Below are 13,030 nucleotides of genomic sequence, written 5' to 3'. Positions count from 1 at the left end.
ATCAAAGCAGGTATTTGTTAAAATCCAGACCTGCCTGCCACACTAACTTATTTCAAGAGTTAAGCTTCGTGTTGGGAATGTCAAGATCTGGAGCTGCTTTTCCTTTGGAACTGGTTGACTGCGCGTTAATAAGGGAACCATGAAATCTGAGTTACACCAGGAGATTCTTGAACAGAGTGTCAGACCATCAGTCAAGGACCTAAAGCTGAGCAAGAAATGGGCCTTCCAACAAGACAATGACCCAGGTCATTCAAGCAGAAAGCTACGTGATCTGCATTGGCCAAGTCAAATTCCTGACCTAAATGCTGCTAATGGAGGTGCCTGAGGCTATTGAATGAAGGGGTTCATATTTTGTGTTTTTGTTTACTAAACCACTTTTCTAAAATTAACATTGAAAATACATCACATGTTTTTGTTTGTTCTTTTTTGGAATGTATCTATTACTAATTGGGGTTTAGATTTTATGAGTTTATTTGAATGTATGCTGGGCTGCGTAAGTGGTTAGAACCAGAAGTGGTTAGAATCCCTTGCTTGCTGATGTAATTACCCTTTTCCCTTCATAACACACAACAAGGCCATTTAAATGATATTGCAATGCCATGTTGACAGTCTCATTGTAGCTATGAAATAAAATCATGTTCCAGAAATGAACAAAGTCATGGCTTAATTGTTCCCAGAGGTTCTGGTGTGATGGGGAGAGTTGAAGTCCACAAATAGAACCTTGCACAGGTTTCTGGATTATCGATGTGTTGGAGGATGAGGGGCTGGCCCATGTTTGCATTGTTCCCCTACTTACCAAGCTTGAATCTATTTCATGACACTTGGCTAGAATGTGGCAGATCGCCAATATGGCATTGCAATATCATTATGCTTGTTTTTTTACTGATATAAAGTCATGGTAACTATCTAAACTGTATCTCTACTGGCAACTATGTATCTGGACATGGCCTATATATAGCTGCTCTTCAAGCCCCCTCCCTGGTTGACCACAGTCACTTTTGCCCGCGGGCCGGCTGAACCATGCTTGCCTAGTTTTTCATCCTTGTTTATACGAACATTATTACCATCCCGATAGCATTCATATACTTTCAAGCAGCACCGTGACTCACAGGTATCAGATATGGCAAGCCCCTATCCCCACGTTTAGTGTTTTGGCTTAAAAAGATAATCCTAACACACTTTGGTAATTCATTAACAAAAGGTGTCATTTGATGTGATGTTAATTATTTAATATTGACATGGACTCAGAACATCTAATTAGGGGTTTTTCTCAATTTATAGTTGTAATTATTAGAATAGAAATGCAAATGAAAATACAGGAAACATTTATCAGAAAAGGTTTTGAATTATGTTAAGACAGAATTCTAGATTTTATTTTATTTTTTTAATATAGGGCTCCTTGAAGGGGAGTGCCATAGAGCATGACTAATTGAAAAGAGTATCCCACAACGTGTTTTGTGAAGTCCCTCGCTCTAGCCACCAGGCTACTGTGTCTTTATTTCTGTGTGCCTGGGCCCTGCCACGCTTCATTCACTTCTCATCCAACTCCCTCATTTTCTCCCATGTCCCTCTCCTGAAATGCATGCAATGTGGTGAACTAAGCGGTCTCTTCTATGGATGGTTCCTGTCTGAATTTAAGGATCGACAGCATTGAAGAGCGATTGTGTTTCCTCTTTCCAGCCTTTAAAGAAAGACCTACATGTGTGCTCTGCTTAGTTTCCACCCATATACTGCAAAATGTGTCTGGCAACATTCTCATGACCCTGAAGAATCAACTCTTGGTTATATCAAGCCACGTCTATATTTTTAAGAAAGAATTCAGTCTAGATCCAGGTTCTCTATTTGGCTTTCCCATATTTGACTTGATTTTGTTTTTTTGTTTTCTTTGGAAAGTTGAAATTACACTGTCAGCATCACTCTGAATTCCATAGGGTCTAATTTTAATTCCATAATTTCATTTACCGAATGTGCACTTCAAAAATAATATATATATATGTGGGGCATGCACAGAGCTGCAATCAAACAACATGTGTCTGATAATCAGAAGGTTTGTATTTGATGAAAGAGCCAAGTTCCTGATGTTAATTCATCATATTTTATCATGGGGTGTGTAGGTTTCAGAGACAGTAGATTATATTGTATACTCCCACAAAATGTTTTCACTTCACGAGTCAGTGTTCTGCTCATTCCACTTTAACCACATGCCTTAGATAAGCCATATGTTACCCAGTCGTGTGTGCGTGTTTGTGTGTGTGTGTGTGTGTGTGTGTGTGTGTGCGTGCGTGCGTGTCCCCGCCCGCCCACACATTCATATTTGTCTGTGTGTGTGTGTGTGTGTGTGTGCATATGTTTCTTTTATGTCTGTGTTACTCTCTATGATCGCAGGAAGATCTTGAGCTGCTCATGATTAGACCCGTAGATGGGACTAACCGCCGGCACAATTAGACCCGTAGATGGGACTAACCGCCGGCATGATTAGACCCGTTGATGGGACTAACCGCCAGCATGATTAGACCCGTAGATGGGACTAACCGCAGGCATGATTACACCCGTAGATGGGACTAACCGCAGGCACAATTACACCCGTAGATGGGACTAACCGCAGGCATGATTACACCCGTAGATGGGACTAACCGCAGGCATGATTAGACCCGTAGATGGGACTAACCGCAGGCTTGATTACACCCGTAGATGGGACTAACCGCAGGCATGATTAGACCCGTAGATGGGACTAACCGCAGGCATGATTACACCCGTAGATGGGACTAACCACCGGCACAATTAGACCCGTAGATGGGACTAACCGCCGGCACAATTAGACCCGTAGATGGGACTAACCGCCGGCATGATTAGACCCGTAGATGGGACTAACCGCCGGCATGATTACACCCGTAGATGGGACTAACCGCCGGCACAATTAGACCCGTAGATGGGACTAACCGCAGGCATGATTACACCCGTAGATGGGACTAAATGTAAGTACTTGGGTAAATTAATTTTTCTACTTCCAGGTGGGTGCATGGTCACCACATGGATTGTGTACATTTGGTTAGATTTTTGGGGGGGGGTCGCTTCAGCTATGGATTTCGGACATTTTCCTGCCTGATTTATTTTCTAGCTTTCTTTAGTTTCACCCAAGTTCACATGCTGTGATTGGTCAGAGGTTCGCACTCCTCCCTTTGCCCCCGGGGTCAAATTACTGCCCTCCCCGTCTTCCCCTCGTCTCGTTTTTACGAAGCAAAAAATTAGAAGTAAGCGAGCACAGCATGCTCCATTTTACGACCCGGTTCAATGGTTCAATGGTTCAATGGGCCGTGTGACCGAGGCTCGCCCCTGGTTTCACGGGGACACCCTGTCTCCCAGGGCTCTGATCTAAAGTGGTGCACCCTGTGTTTGTACAAGTATGCCAGATCACTTTCTCACATTGGCAACAACTGCAAAGGGATCAGAAATGTTCAGATCTGGATCTGTTGTTCCTCGTTGGATCATAGTTTTGGCAACAATGCAGGACCTTAAACATCCCGTGGTAAAGATGTACAATCCTGACCGTGGTTTGTTCTTTAAAGGGGTGGGGGGTGTGGGAGGGGGTCCCTCCGTCTGGAATTGTGGAGGAGGACGGTGCCAAGCTCTTAAATGACAGATGAGCAGATTGATAAAGCAACCTTCATCACACAACCACCACAAACTCATGGCACCTGGATTCACAGCTGTAAGGGAGGCAGAGAGCGAGAGGGGTGCCGGAGGGTTAGCATACAATTATTGGATCAGACCCTTCACTCTGTCCGCTGGACTAGAGGATGGACTGTTAGCTGATTGCTGGAGGCCTGAAGAGAGACCGAAAGCAGTTGCTGATACCGAAAAGGCCTGTATAAATATATGGTGTGTTTGTGTGTTTTGGCCCAGCTATGCTCCGACCCCACAATGCACAGAGTAATCTCTTAAGTGTTGAAGAATGTTCTGTTTTTGTGTTGCTGGAGAGTGCGCCTCCGTTTGAGGAGGAGGAGGAGGAGACGCACGCCGTTGTGATGTCATGAGTCACGTGCCGCGAGAGTCGGACATGGGTGCCTTCCTTCCATGGGTGCTTTCCTTCCATGGGTGCCTTCCTTCCATGGGTGCCTTCCTTCCATGGGTGCCTTCCTTCCATGGGTGCCATGTTCCTCTCAGGGGTGCAGCTTGACCCAAGGAGGACAGGCAATTTTCACTTCATCCTTTTAACAGTCGATGAATATGACTACCATTCAGGAATATGCTTCCTAGTGCTTTTCCAGGCATTCTGAGGTCTGAACGTCTAGACAGCCTTAATGGAACTTAAAACATGTTTTCTACTGTTGTGAAGACTACTGTCTTTGTACCGTGTTATTGTAGCCTGCTGATACCTCCTGGGGATCATGACAAGACAGACATTTTACAGTATTGCGTGTCCACACGCAGATGTCAAAAGATGTAAACAAGTCAAAGCTGTAACTCGACCTCTCCATAATATTATTGGTGAACACCCAGTGTAGATGGGCCATTATAAGGTGCCAGTTATTGTCCTGCTGAGAGGTGAATTCCTCTCCAAGTGTCTGGTGTGGAGAAAACTGAAGCAGGTTTTCCTCTAGGATTTGTTTGATCTCCTTAGTCTCTGTCAATGTCAGGAATACACATACCAGTAATGGCTTTGGATTTTCCCCATAACAGTAAAGCCAAAACCAGCATTCCTACAGGTTTATTATTGTAATTATTATTTTACAGTACTACTTAGTGATTTAATTCATGTTTTGGAATATTCTGTATATTTGTATTTTTTTTGGTCTTCAGGTATTGTGAAGTCCTCACAATGTTACTGATTAATATTTGTTTTGTGGTGTCTGTAGTTTTTTGTTTTTGTTTGTCTGTTTTGTCAGTTTGTTTTATGTTAAAATGATGGACCCATTCTGTTTACATTTTTACTTGTTTATTTATTTTGTGGCTTCTAATAAAACACATTTGAAACGAAATTCAATCTTTGTTTTAGAGGACTTACAGATGTTATGATGGGCCAGAGGACCGTTTAGTCATTTCCAAACTATGTCAGACTAATATTTCACACAGAGTGAGTCTATTTATTTAGCCACATCTTCCTCTTGAACTAATTCACCCCTTATTCACAAAGGGATGAATATTTATGTAATTACCATATTTGGTAAGGTTATTTTAATTGGGACTGAATTGATGTCATTCTTGATGTATGTGGAAAGCTCTTTTAACATTATGGGATTTTTTTTTAAGCTCAATTGCGAAGGAATCACATCTGTTACAACACATTTATTTGTTTTGAGTCTAATGGTGATGACTATGTGTTATGAATACTTTATTTAACTTTAAAATTATTTTTACTTAATTTTTTTCCAAGGTAAAGAAGCAATCTGCATAATCCCTGTGAAAAATATTCGAGCTGTGGAGAAAGTAGACGAAAGCGCCTTTAACCGCAAAAATGTAAGCATGCGTTGCCCTCTCTCTCTCTCTCACTCACTCACTCACTCACTCACTCACTCACTCACTCACTCACTCTCACACTCTCACACTCTCACACAGAACCACCACCAATCCATCCCACCCCACCCCCCACTAATGTCAATGCTGGTCATATTGAACTGACAGTAAAGACCTAGGTTTCTTTGTAAGCTGTATGAGAAGTTCTTTCAAGCTTGCTTATTGATTTCATACACGTATTCTCAACTCAATAAATCATAGTTGTCCCCAAAGGGCAAATCTTTTGTACCACATTTGCCGCGCCTCAGATGTTTGAAAGGCCACGCCTGCTCCTTCCTGCTAGATGTTCCAGGTTCTGCACGGCGAGAAGCCCCTGTACGTGCAAGCTGGGAACTGCGTGGAGGCCAGTGAGTGGATAGAGGTCCTGAGCCAGGTGAGCCGCTGCAACCCGGGCCGCCTGGGCACCTTCCATCCCTCGGCCTACGCCACTGGAGTCTGGCTCTGTTGCCGGAGCCCGAACGACAGCCAGCCGGGCTGCAAGCCCTGCACACCGTGAGTCAAGCCCTGCCGTGTCCTCGTGTGCCTGTGTAGACCCATGTGTTTTGGGTTGGTGTGTGGTGCATGCCATGAAAAAGACCGCTAGCGCCGGACGTGGATGTATTACTTTGGTTTATTGGGGTTAGGAGCGTTAAAGGACCATTTAGTTCATTTCTGTTTCAGCTTAGTATTTTCCTCCCATTTGGTCCCTAATGAATGCGGCTCTGCCTTAGCTCGATCTGGACCGTGGTGTGACCATGGCCTTTGTGTCTTCCCACAGGACCATGCTGGCTAATCTGCAGCTGGACATTGACTGTGACCGCGAGACCGAGAGAATCTTCTCCCTCCTCACGTCCAACTACTCCAAGCTGCAGAAAATGGAAGGCAAGTGGTATTCTACCTGTCAGTGCCCCTGACCTTGCCTTCAAAAAGCATCAGAGAATTATTCTCATCACATCAGATTCCATCTGTGCGTAATTGTGGAGCATACATGACTCTTTGAGCCCTGATTCACGCCTGAACCGTACTCGCTCAGATCTTCACTTTTCACATTGTCCTGTCTGGCATAGTTCCAGTAACTGCTGGATGTAGAACCCAGACCAGTACAGCTCTAAGAGCTTTGCCCTTTTCTTGTGTATCAGGGAAAACCCTATGGGTGTATTAGCTGGTGATGTTGACTGATCTGTATGTCCTGTGGTCAGATGCTTGTGCCAGCATCGCTGTGTACCAGGGTCCTCTGAGGGAACAGGAGGACTACTCCTTGTTCACCATCCAGGACCCCAAGGAGACCTTCCACACAGTGCAGCAGATCAAACACATCCTGGAAAACCTGCAAAGGGAGCATGACAACCGCAGTGGCACCGCACAGTATGGCAGCCAGTGAGTGCATACACACGCGCACACACACAAATGCATGCCTACATACACAAAAATAGTGTTTCCTCTTTATTCATTTAGCAGCAACCGCCAACATTGACTGGCAAGAGGTTTGGAGTGTGCACGTTTTGTGCCATGAACAAGTGTCTGAAAGGCTCTGGCAACAACCACCGTTCAACTGGGGCAGCCTTGGCGCTGGTTATATACCCACATTATGACTATACTTGGTTGGTTATATACCCACATTATGACTATACGTGGTTGGTTTTATACCCACATTATGACTATACGTGGTTGGTTATATACCCACATTATGACTATACGTGGTTGGTTATATACCCACATTATGACTATACGTGGTTGGTTATATACCCACATTATGACTATACGTGGTTGGTTATATACCCACATTATGACTATACGTGGTTGGTTATATACCCACATTATGACTATACTTGGTTGGTTATATACCCACATTATGACTATACGTGGTTGGTTATATACCCACATTATGACTATACGTGGTTGGTTATATACCCACATTATGACTATACGTGGTTGGTTATGTACCCACATTATGACTATACGTGGTTGGTTATATACCCACATTATGACTATACGTGGTTGGTTATATACCCACATTATGACTATACGTGGTTGGTTATATACCCACATTATGACTATACGTGGTTGCTTATATACCCACATTATGACTATACATGGTTGGTTATATACCCACATTATGACTATACGTGGTTGGTTATATACCCACATTATGACTATATGTGGTTGGTTATATACCCACATTATGACTATATGCAGATGGTTATATACCGCATATAGGTTATATAAATGTATCTATGTTGCCAAAAAAATCCAAACATTTGGCCCAGTGCCCCTTCTCTTCCTGTGATTAGGAGTATAATTTTTGGTCTGAACACATTCACACGTAATCACAAAGACACACAACACACACACACACAACACACAAAACACACTCTCATACATGCATATTCAGCCATGTAAATATTTTCCCTCTTTGTTTTCTGTGTTATTATAGGGAGAATCCAATAGTGGGGAAGACATCCTAGCCAGTCCAGGTGGGTCTGTTTGGCTTGAGTCTGCCACATCAGCAGATGGCAGTACGCCCCAGTCCTACACTGGAGCCCCAGGGTGGCGCGGTCGGGATTGGCACTGGGAGCGCCACCCAACTCGGCGAGAATAAAGAAGACGCAAACGCAAGGCGGTACCCCCCCCCCCCCCCCCCACCACATGACTGGTTGGACGGTCCATTTGACCAAGTTAGAATTCACCCGACCCTGAAGCTGTCATTGGTACTGGGCAGATTGGGACCCTTTTATGTTTTTTGTTCTCTGTCGCTCTCTTTCTCCATCTGTCTCCCTCCCCCTCTTTCTCACACAAACACCACTGTCCTAATAAGAAGAGGATGTTCAAGTCTTCTATGCGATTTGCACAACAAAACTCAATCTTGTCGTCATTATTTTCTCTACCGCTTAGTTGTCTGTGTGTGTCTTTGAGAGTGAGAGAGAGAGAGAGAGAGAAAAGAAAAGGCTGCTAAAATACTTCCTTTTTATTTACTCTATGTTTTCAGTCTTGATCATCAAATCATGATGATGCTTTCACAATCACGTCAAGCTTCACTGTTGGATGTTCATTTACCACTAAACAGCAAGCTTGACATAGTTTCCATCTCTTGGTATTCTCCTCTCTTCTCCTTTACCCAACACTCCTCGTCTTCTTAGATTTTCTGCTTTAAACAAAAGTCCTAGGTGTTTCAGGCACCCTTAGTAAATGAAACCGATCTGCCTTATTCTTCTTAATGGATGTACAGTGTACGTAACAACCTCCCATATCCTCGGGTTAGATAATAACGCTGAAGCACTTTACACATTTGGAAAGTTCCAGATGGCATCATTTAGATACATGGTATCAGTATACCCAACATTTGGATCAGTTAAATGATCTTGTGTACGTTTTCGTTTCCATTCCTGTACCATAACGTGTATAGATTTTGAAAAGCTATTTTTCTTAAACCAAAGATGACGATTTACTAGGCTCAACTTAGAAAAGGGGGATACATGTATTTTGAATACAGACATGTTTGAAAATGGAGGGAAATACATTCTACCGTTTGAAAGTTTTGGATCTATTGCAAAGTTTCTTGTTTTTGAGAGAAAAGCAGATTTTTTTGTCCATTAAAATAACATAAAATTGATCAGAGATACAGTGTAGACATTGGTAATGTTGTAAATGACTATTGTAGCTGGAAACGGCTGATTTTCAATGGAATATCTACAGAGGCCCATTAACAGCAACCATCAGTCCTGTGTTCCAATGGCACATTGTGTTTGCTTATCCAGGTTTATCATTTCAAAATGCTAAGTTATCATCAGAAAACCTTTTTGTGATTATGTTAACATCGCTGAAAGCTGTTGTGCTGATTAAAGCCATAAAACTGGCGTTATTTATGTATCTTCAGTATCAGCATTTGATGGTTAGATTACTGGCTCAAAACGGCAAGAAAGAAAGAACTTGCTTCTGAAACTCATCAGTCTATTGTTCTGAGGAATGAAGGGTATTCCATTAAAGAAATTGCCAAGAAACGGAAGATCTTGTTCAACGATGTGTACTACTCCCTTCACAGAACAGCACAAACTGTCTCTAACCAGAATAGAAAGAGGAGTGGGAGGCCCCGGTGCACAACTGAGTAAGAGGACAAATACATTAGAGTGTCTAGTTGGAGAAACAGACACCTCAACTGGCAGCTTCATTAAATAGTACCAGCAAAACAGCAGTCTCAGAATCAACAGTAGTACACATTGGTGTATGAAATCTTTAGTTTCTTGGCAATTTCTTGCTTGGAATAGCCCACATTTCTCAGACAAAGAATAGATTGACGAGTTTCAGAAGAAGGTTATTTGTTTCAGGCCATTTTGAGCCTGTAATTAATCCATAAGCCTTTTAAATCGATTAACTTGGATTAGCACACACAGTGCCATTGAAACACTGGAGTGATAGTGGCAGATGACGGGCCTCAGTAGATATTTAATTGAACATCCAGCTACAACAGTCATTTACATCATTAACTATGTCTACACTGTATTTCTGATCAATTTGATGTTATTTTTTTCTTTTGAAATCATGGCCTTTTCTAAGTGAGCCCAAACTTTCGAACGGCTGTCTATATTTCATTCACATGTAGATTTTGGTAACCACATTGATCCTCTTTTGAAACAATGTAAACACTGTTTTACTGAGGTCCAGAGGGACATAGTCTCTAGTCTAGATGTGTACCAGATGACCATGTCCACATGCACTTATCTTATCGCATGTCAGTCTCCATCAATCAACAAGCTAGACAATCACAGCTCCAACCTAGAACACATGCTATCGCCTGCCAGTCTGGTATTCCAATGTGATCAGGTTGATCTGTATTTATTAGTTTTGCCCATTCATTATAGTGTGTCCACATATTCACACCGTTGTCCTTTGTAATCAGTCAACCATAAGAATGACAGTGTCAAACCGGATGCCTAACTTGAACTTACATTGAGTACCAGAAATGGGACATGGAACATTGTTGGTAACAGTTAACCGTGTTCTTTTTTTTTTTTTTTCTTGTGGAATATTTGCTGTCAGAAGTTGGTTATATTTACAATGTCGTGTATATTTAACAGTATATTTTTTTAGAGTATGTTTTGTATGTATTGTATATATTTTTTTTAACACTGCTAAATATTTTGTTGGTGTGTTACGGTACCTTGTTCTTTGGTCTTCAGTGGTTCTAGGAAGCTGGCTGCTTTTCTTCATGTCACAGTTGAATGTATGGTAGCACACGGTGGGGTTGACATCTGGTCTATAACAGCATTAGGGCACCGGGCGGAAAACGCTTTGCAGCCGATTAAGAAAATTTACTCCTTGTGTAAGTCAGTTTTCTTGCGTTTGGTGCCTAATTAATACTAACCTGGTTAGGACGTACTTTGTCAGTGGCTTTGCTGTAAGCTCCTAGCCTGTTGATTCTGGTTATTTTTCTCAGCCTCTTCTAATGTGTACGCTTATGAAGATAAAGATGTTGTCGTGGGTGAACTTGGTTCGTTGGTTTTCTCAGATGTGTTTTGTGATCATAAGGGAATCTTCAGTCACCTCATCTCCTGACCTAACCTCTCTGACAGTGGGATGTTTTAGAATAACATTGTCAGAACCTTTTAGACACATGGATCTATACATGCAGTGGCCTTTAATAACCCACCTGTGTTCAAATGCGATGGTACTGTATGTTCTAGGGGTCTTTTGTCCTTTTGCTTGGATCACAGTGCATTGTACAAGGTTTTATTGGTTAACAGAGAAGGCATCATTTATATGAAAAACATGTCTACGTGTGTGTGAGACTGTGTGAGACTGTGTGAGACTGTGTGAGACTGTGTGAGACTGTGTGAGACTGTGTGAGACTGTGTGAGACTGTGTGAGACTGTGTGAGACTGTGTGAGACTGTGTGTGAGTGCATTACTATGTTTGTGTGGACCGAATGTTCTCACAAGCATAGTAACCCACTTTAAATCATGACTAGTGAGGACATTTTGTCAGTCCTCACTTTTTTTAAATTGTTCAAAATTAGGGTTTTAATGAGGTTTAGGATTTAGGGTTAGGTTTAGAATCTTTTGCGGGGGGTTATAGTAAATAGGATTTTTTATGGAAACACATTTTGGTCATAAAATCCTCACAAGTACTGTAAATAAGCATGGGTGTCTGTGTGATGTCCAGTCACTTGAATGACAGTACTGCATCAAAATAACATTTCCTATGAAATGTTTGAAATCCATATTTGCAAAAAAGTGTTTTCCTATCTCATCCCCTTTGAATGAATTCCAAACAGGACCTGAGTACATTTCTGTTTTGCTTTTGTTATTTAAACTTTTTTCTTCTTTTCCACAACCAGAAAGTTGAAACTTCTCTTCAGTTTTATTTTAATTTTATTTTTTTGTTTAAAATCATTTACAATAAACTTGTTAGAAATGCTTTCACTTTGTCTGTGTTATTTTCTTGAAGAGGTGGATGTGACAATAAATGTTAGCCAGGTACCAAATGTGTTTGTGCTGTCTTGCTAACTCATATGTCATTGGAATTGGAAAGACCGCACAAATACATTTGGAACCAGGCTAACACAAAAATGGACAAAATGCCCTTGGGTGAGATTTCTCTAGAGCTGTAGTCACCCTACCGGACGTTTTCTACTGTACTCTGTCGTTTAAGCAGTTTTCTTCATTTGGAATCATCACGTGGGTTGAATTTGGGTCCGACCTGTCACCGATGATGCAGTAGGTAGACAGAACCCTTCACATTTTGTCTTGGCACATTCTGAGCTCAAAATGTTTATGGAAGCGGAGTTGGTGTCAAACAATGGACACTTTGTTTCAATCAGGCTGGCTAGTATTATAAACAGCTTTTGTAAATGGTAAAATAACAGTCCTATGTCAGATTACTTTTGAAAACAGGAAACCATATTAATGTCTGATGTTTCATCGATGAGAAAATCTTAAAAATGTCAGATGAGTTTAACTTTTAACAAATGAATCCCACCTTGCACAGAATGTTCTCGTAATGTTCTCTAGGTTCTTCGTGAGTTCTTAAAGATTTATTTCAGAGATTATGTTGTTATTTTTGGGAAGGTAGAATCACATGGTTTTGAGAATGTTATTTTTACTTGAGTTATTACATGGATCTGTCTGTGAAACTCCTCAAAAATGGATTAAGGAAATGCTGAAAGGGTAAATGCAACTCAGTAACTAAATACCAAACTTGTTTTAAATATGTAAACCTTTTTTTACAATCAATCTTTGTGACACCCTGATCACAACCCTGATGCAACATTTCACAGTAACTTATGGGGATGTCAGTGCCAGGTCATTTAGCTAATGCTAAAATGTTAAAACTAGGGCTGTGCCAAGTCGTTCTGTTTGTTAAAATGCTGGAGCAAACATAAAGGGAGCATGGAATGATTCTAAAACCGAGTGGGGAAATTAATGTTGCATGCCCAGAGAGGAGTGCTCAGTAAGTGATGATGGAGAGTATGGGTAGTTTAACTTCACTCCCATACTCTGGACTGTGCTCTGGGAGACTGAGAACAGTAGCTTACCAGCTCAGA

The 13,030-nt window shown here is 41.7% G+C and overlaps 1 protein-coding gene across 1 annotated transcript in view; it reads left to right on the top strand.

The window, feature by feature from the left end:
* Positions 1–9,145, top strand: part of rasa2 (RAS p21 protein activator 2) — a 61,137-nt gene extending 51,992 nt beyond the window's left edge. The window contains exons 20-24 of the mRNA XM_034293185.1: positions 5,375–5,457; positions 5,798–6,006; positions 6,272–6,375; positions 6,693–6,870; positions 7,928–9,145. Coding sequence (XP_034149076.1) covers positions 5,375–5,457; positions 5,798–6,006; positions 6,272–6,375; positions 6,693–6,870; positions 7,928–7,958 — 605 coding nt within the window. The 3' untranslated portion in view covers positions 7,959–9,145. The remainder of the gene's footprint in view (positions 1–5,374; positions 5,458–5,797; positions 6,007–6,271; positions 6,376–6,692; positions 6,871–7,927) is intronic.
* Positions 9,146–13,030: the final 3,885 nt, after the last annotated feature.

Source organism: Esox lucius, chromosome 1 (assembly GCF_011004845.1).
Source record: "Esox lucius isolate fEsoLuc1 chromosome 1, fEsoLuc1.pri, whole genome shotgun sequence".
NCBI classification, from domain to species: Eukaryota; Metazoa; Chordata; class Actinopteri; order Esociformes; family Esocidae; genus Esox; species Esox lucius.
Note: the sequence above shows the minus strand (reverse complement) of the source record. Positions and strands in the feature narration are given on the sequence as shown.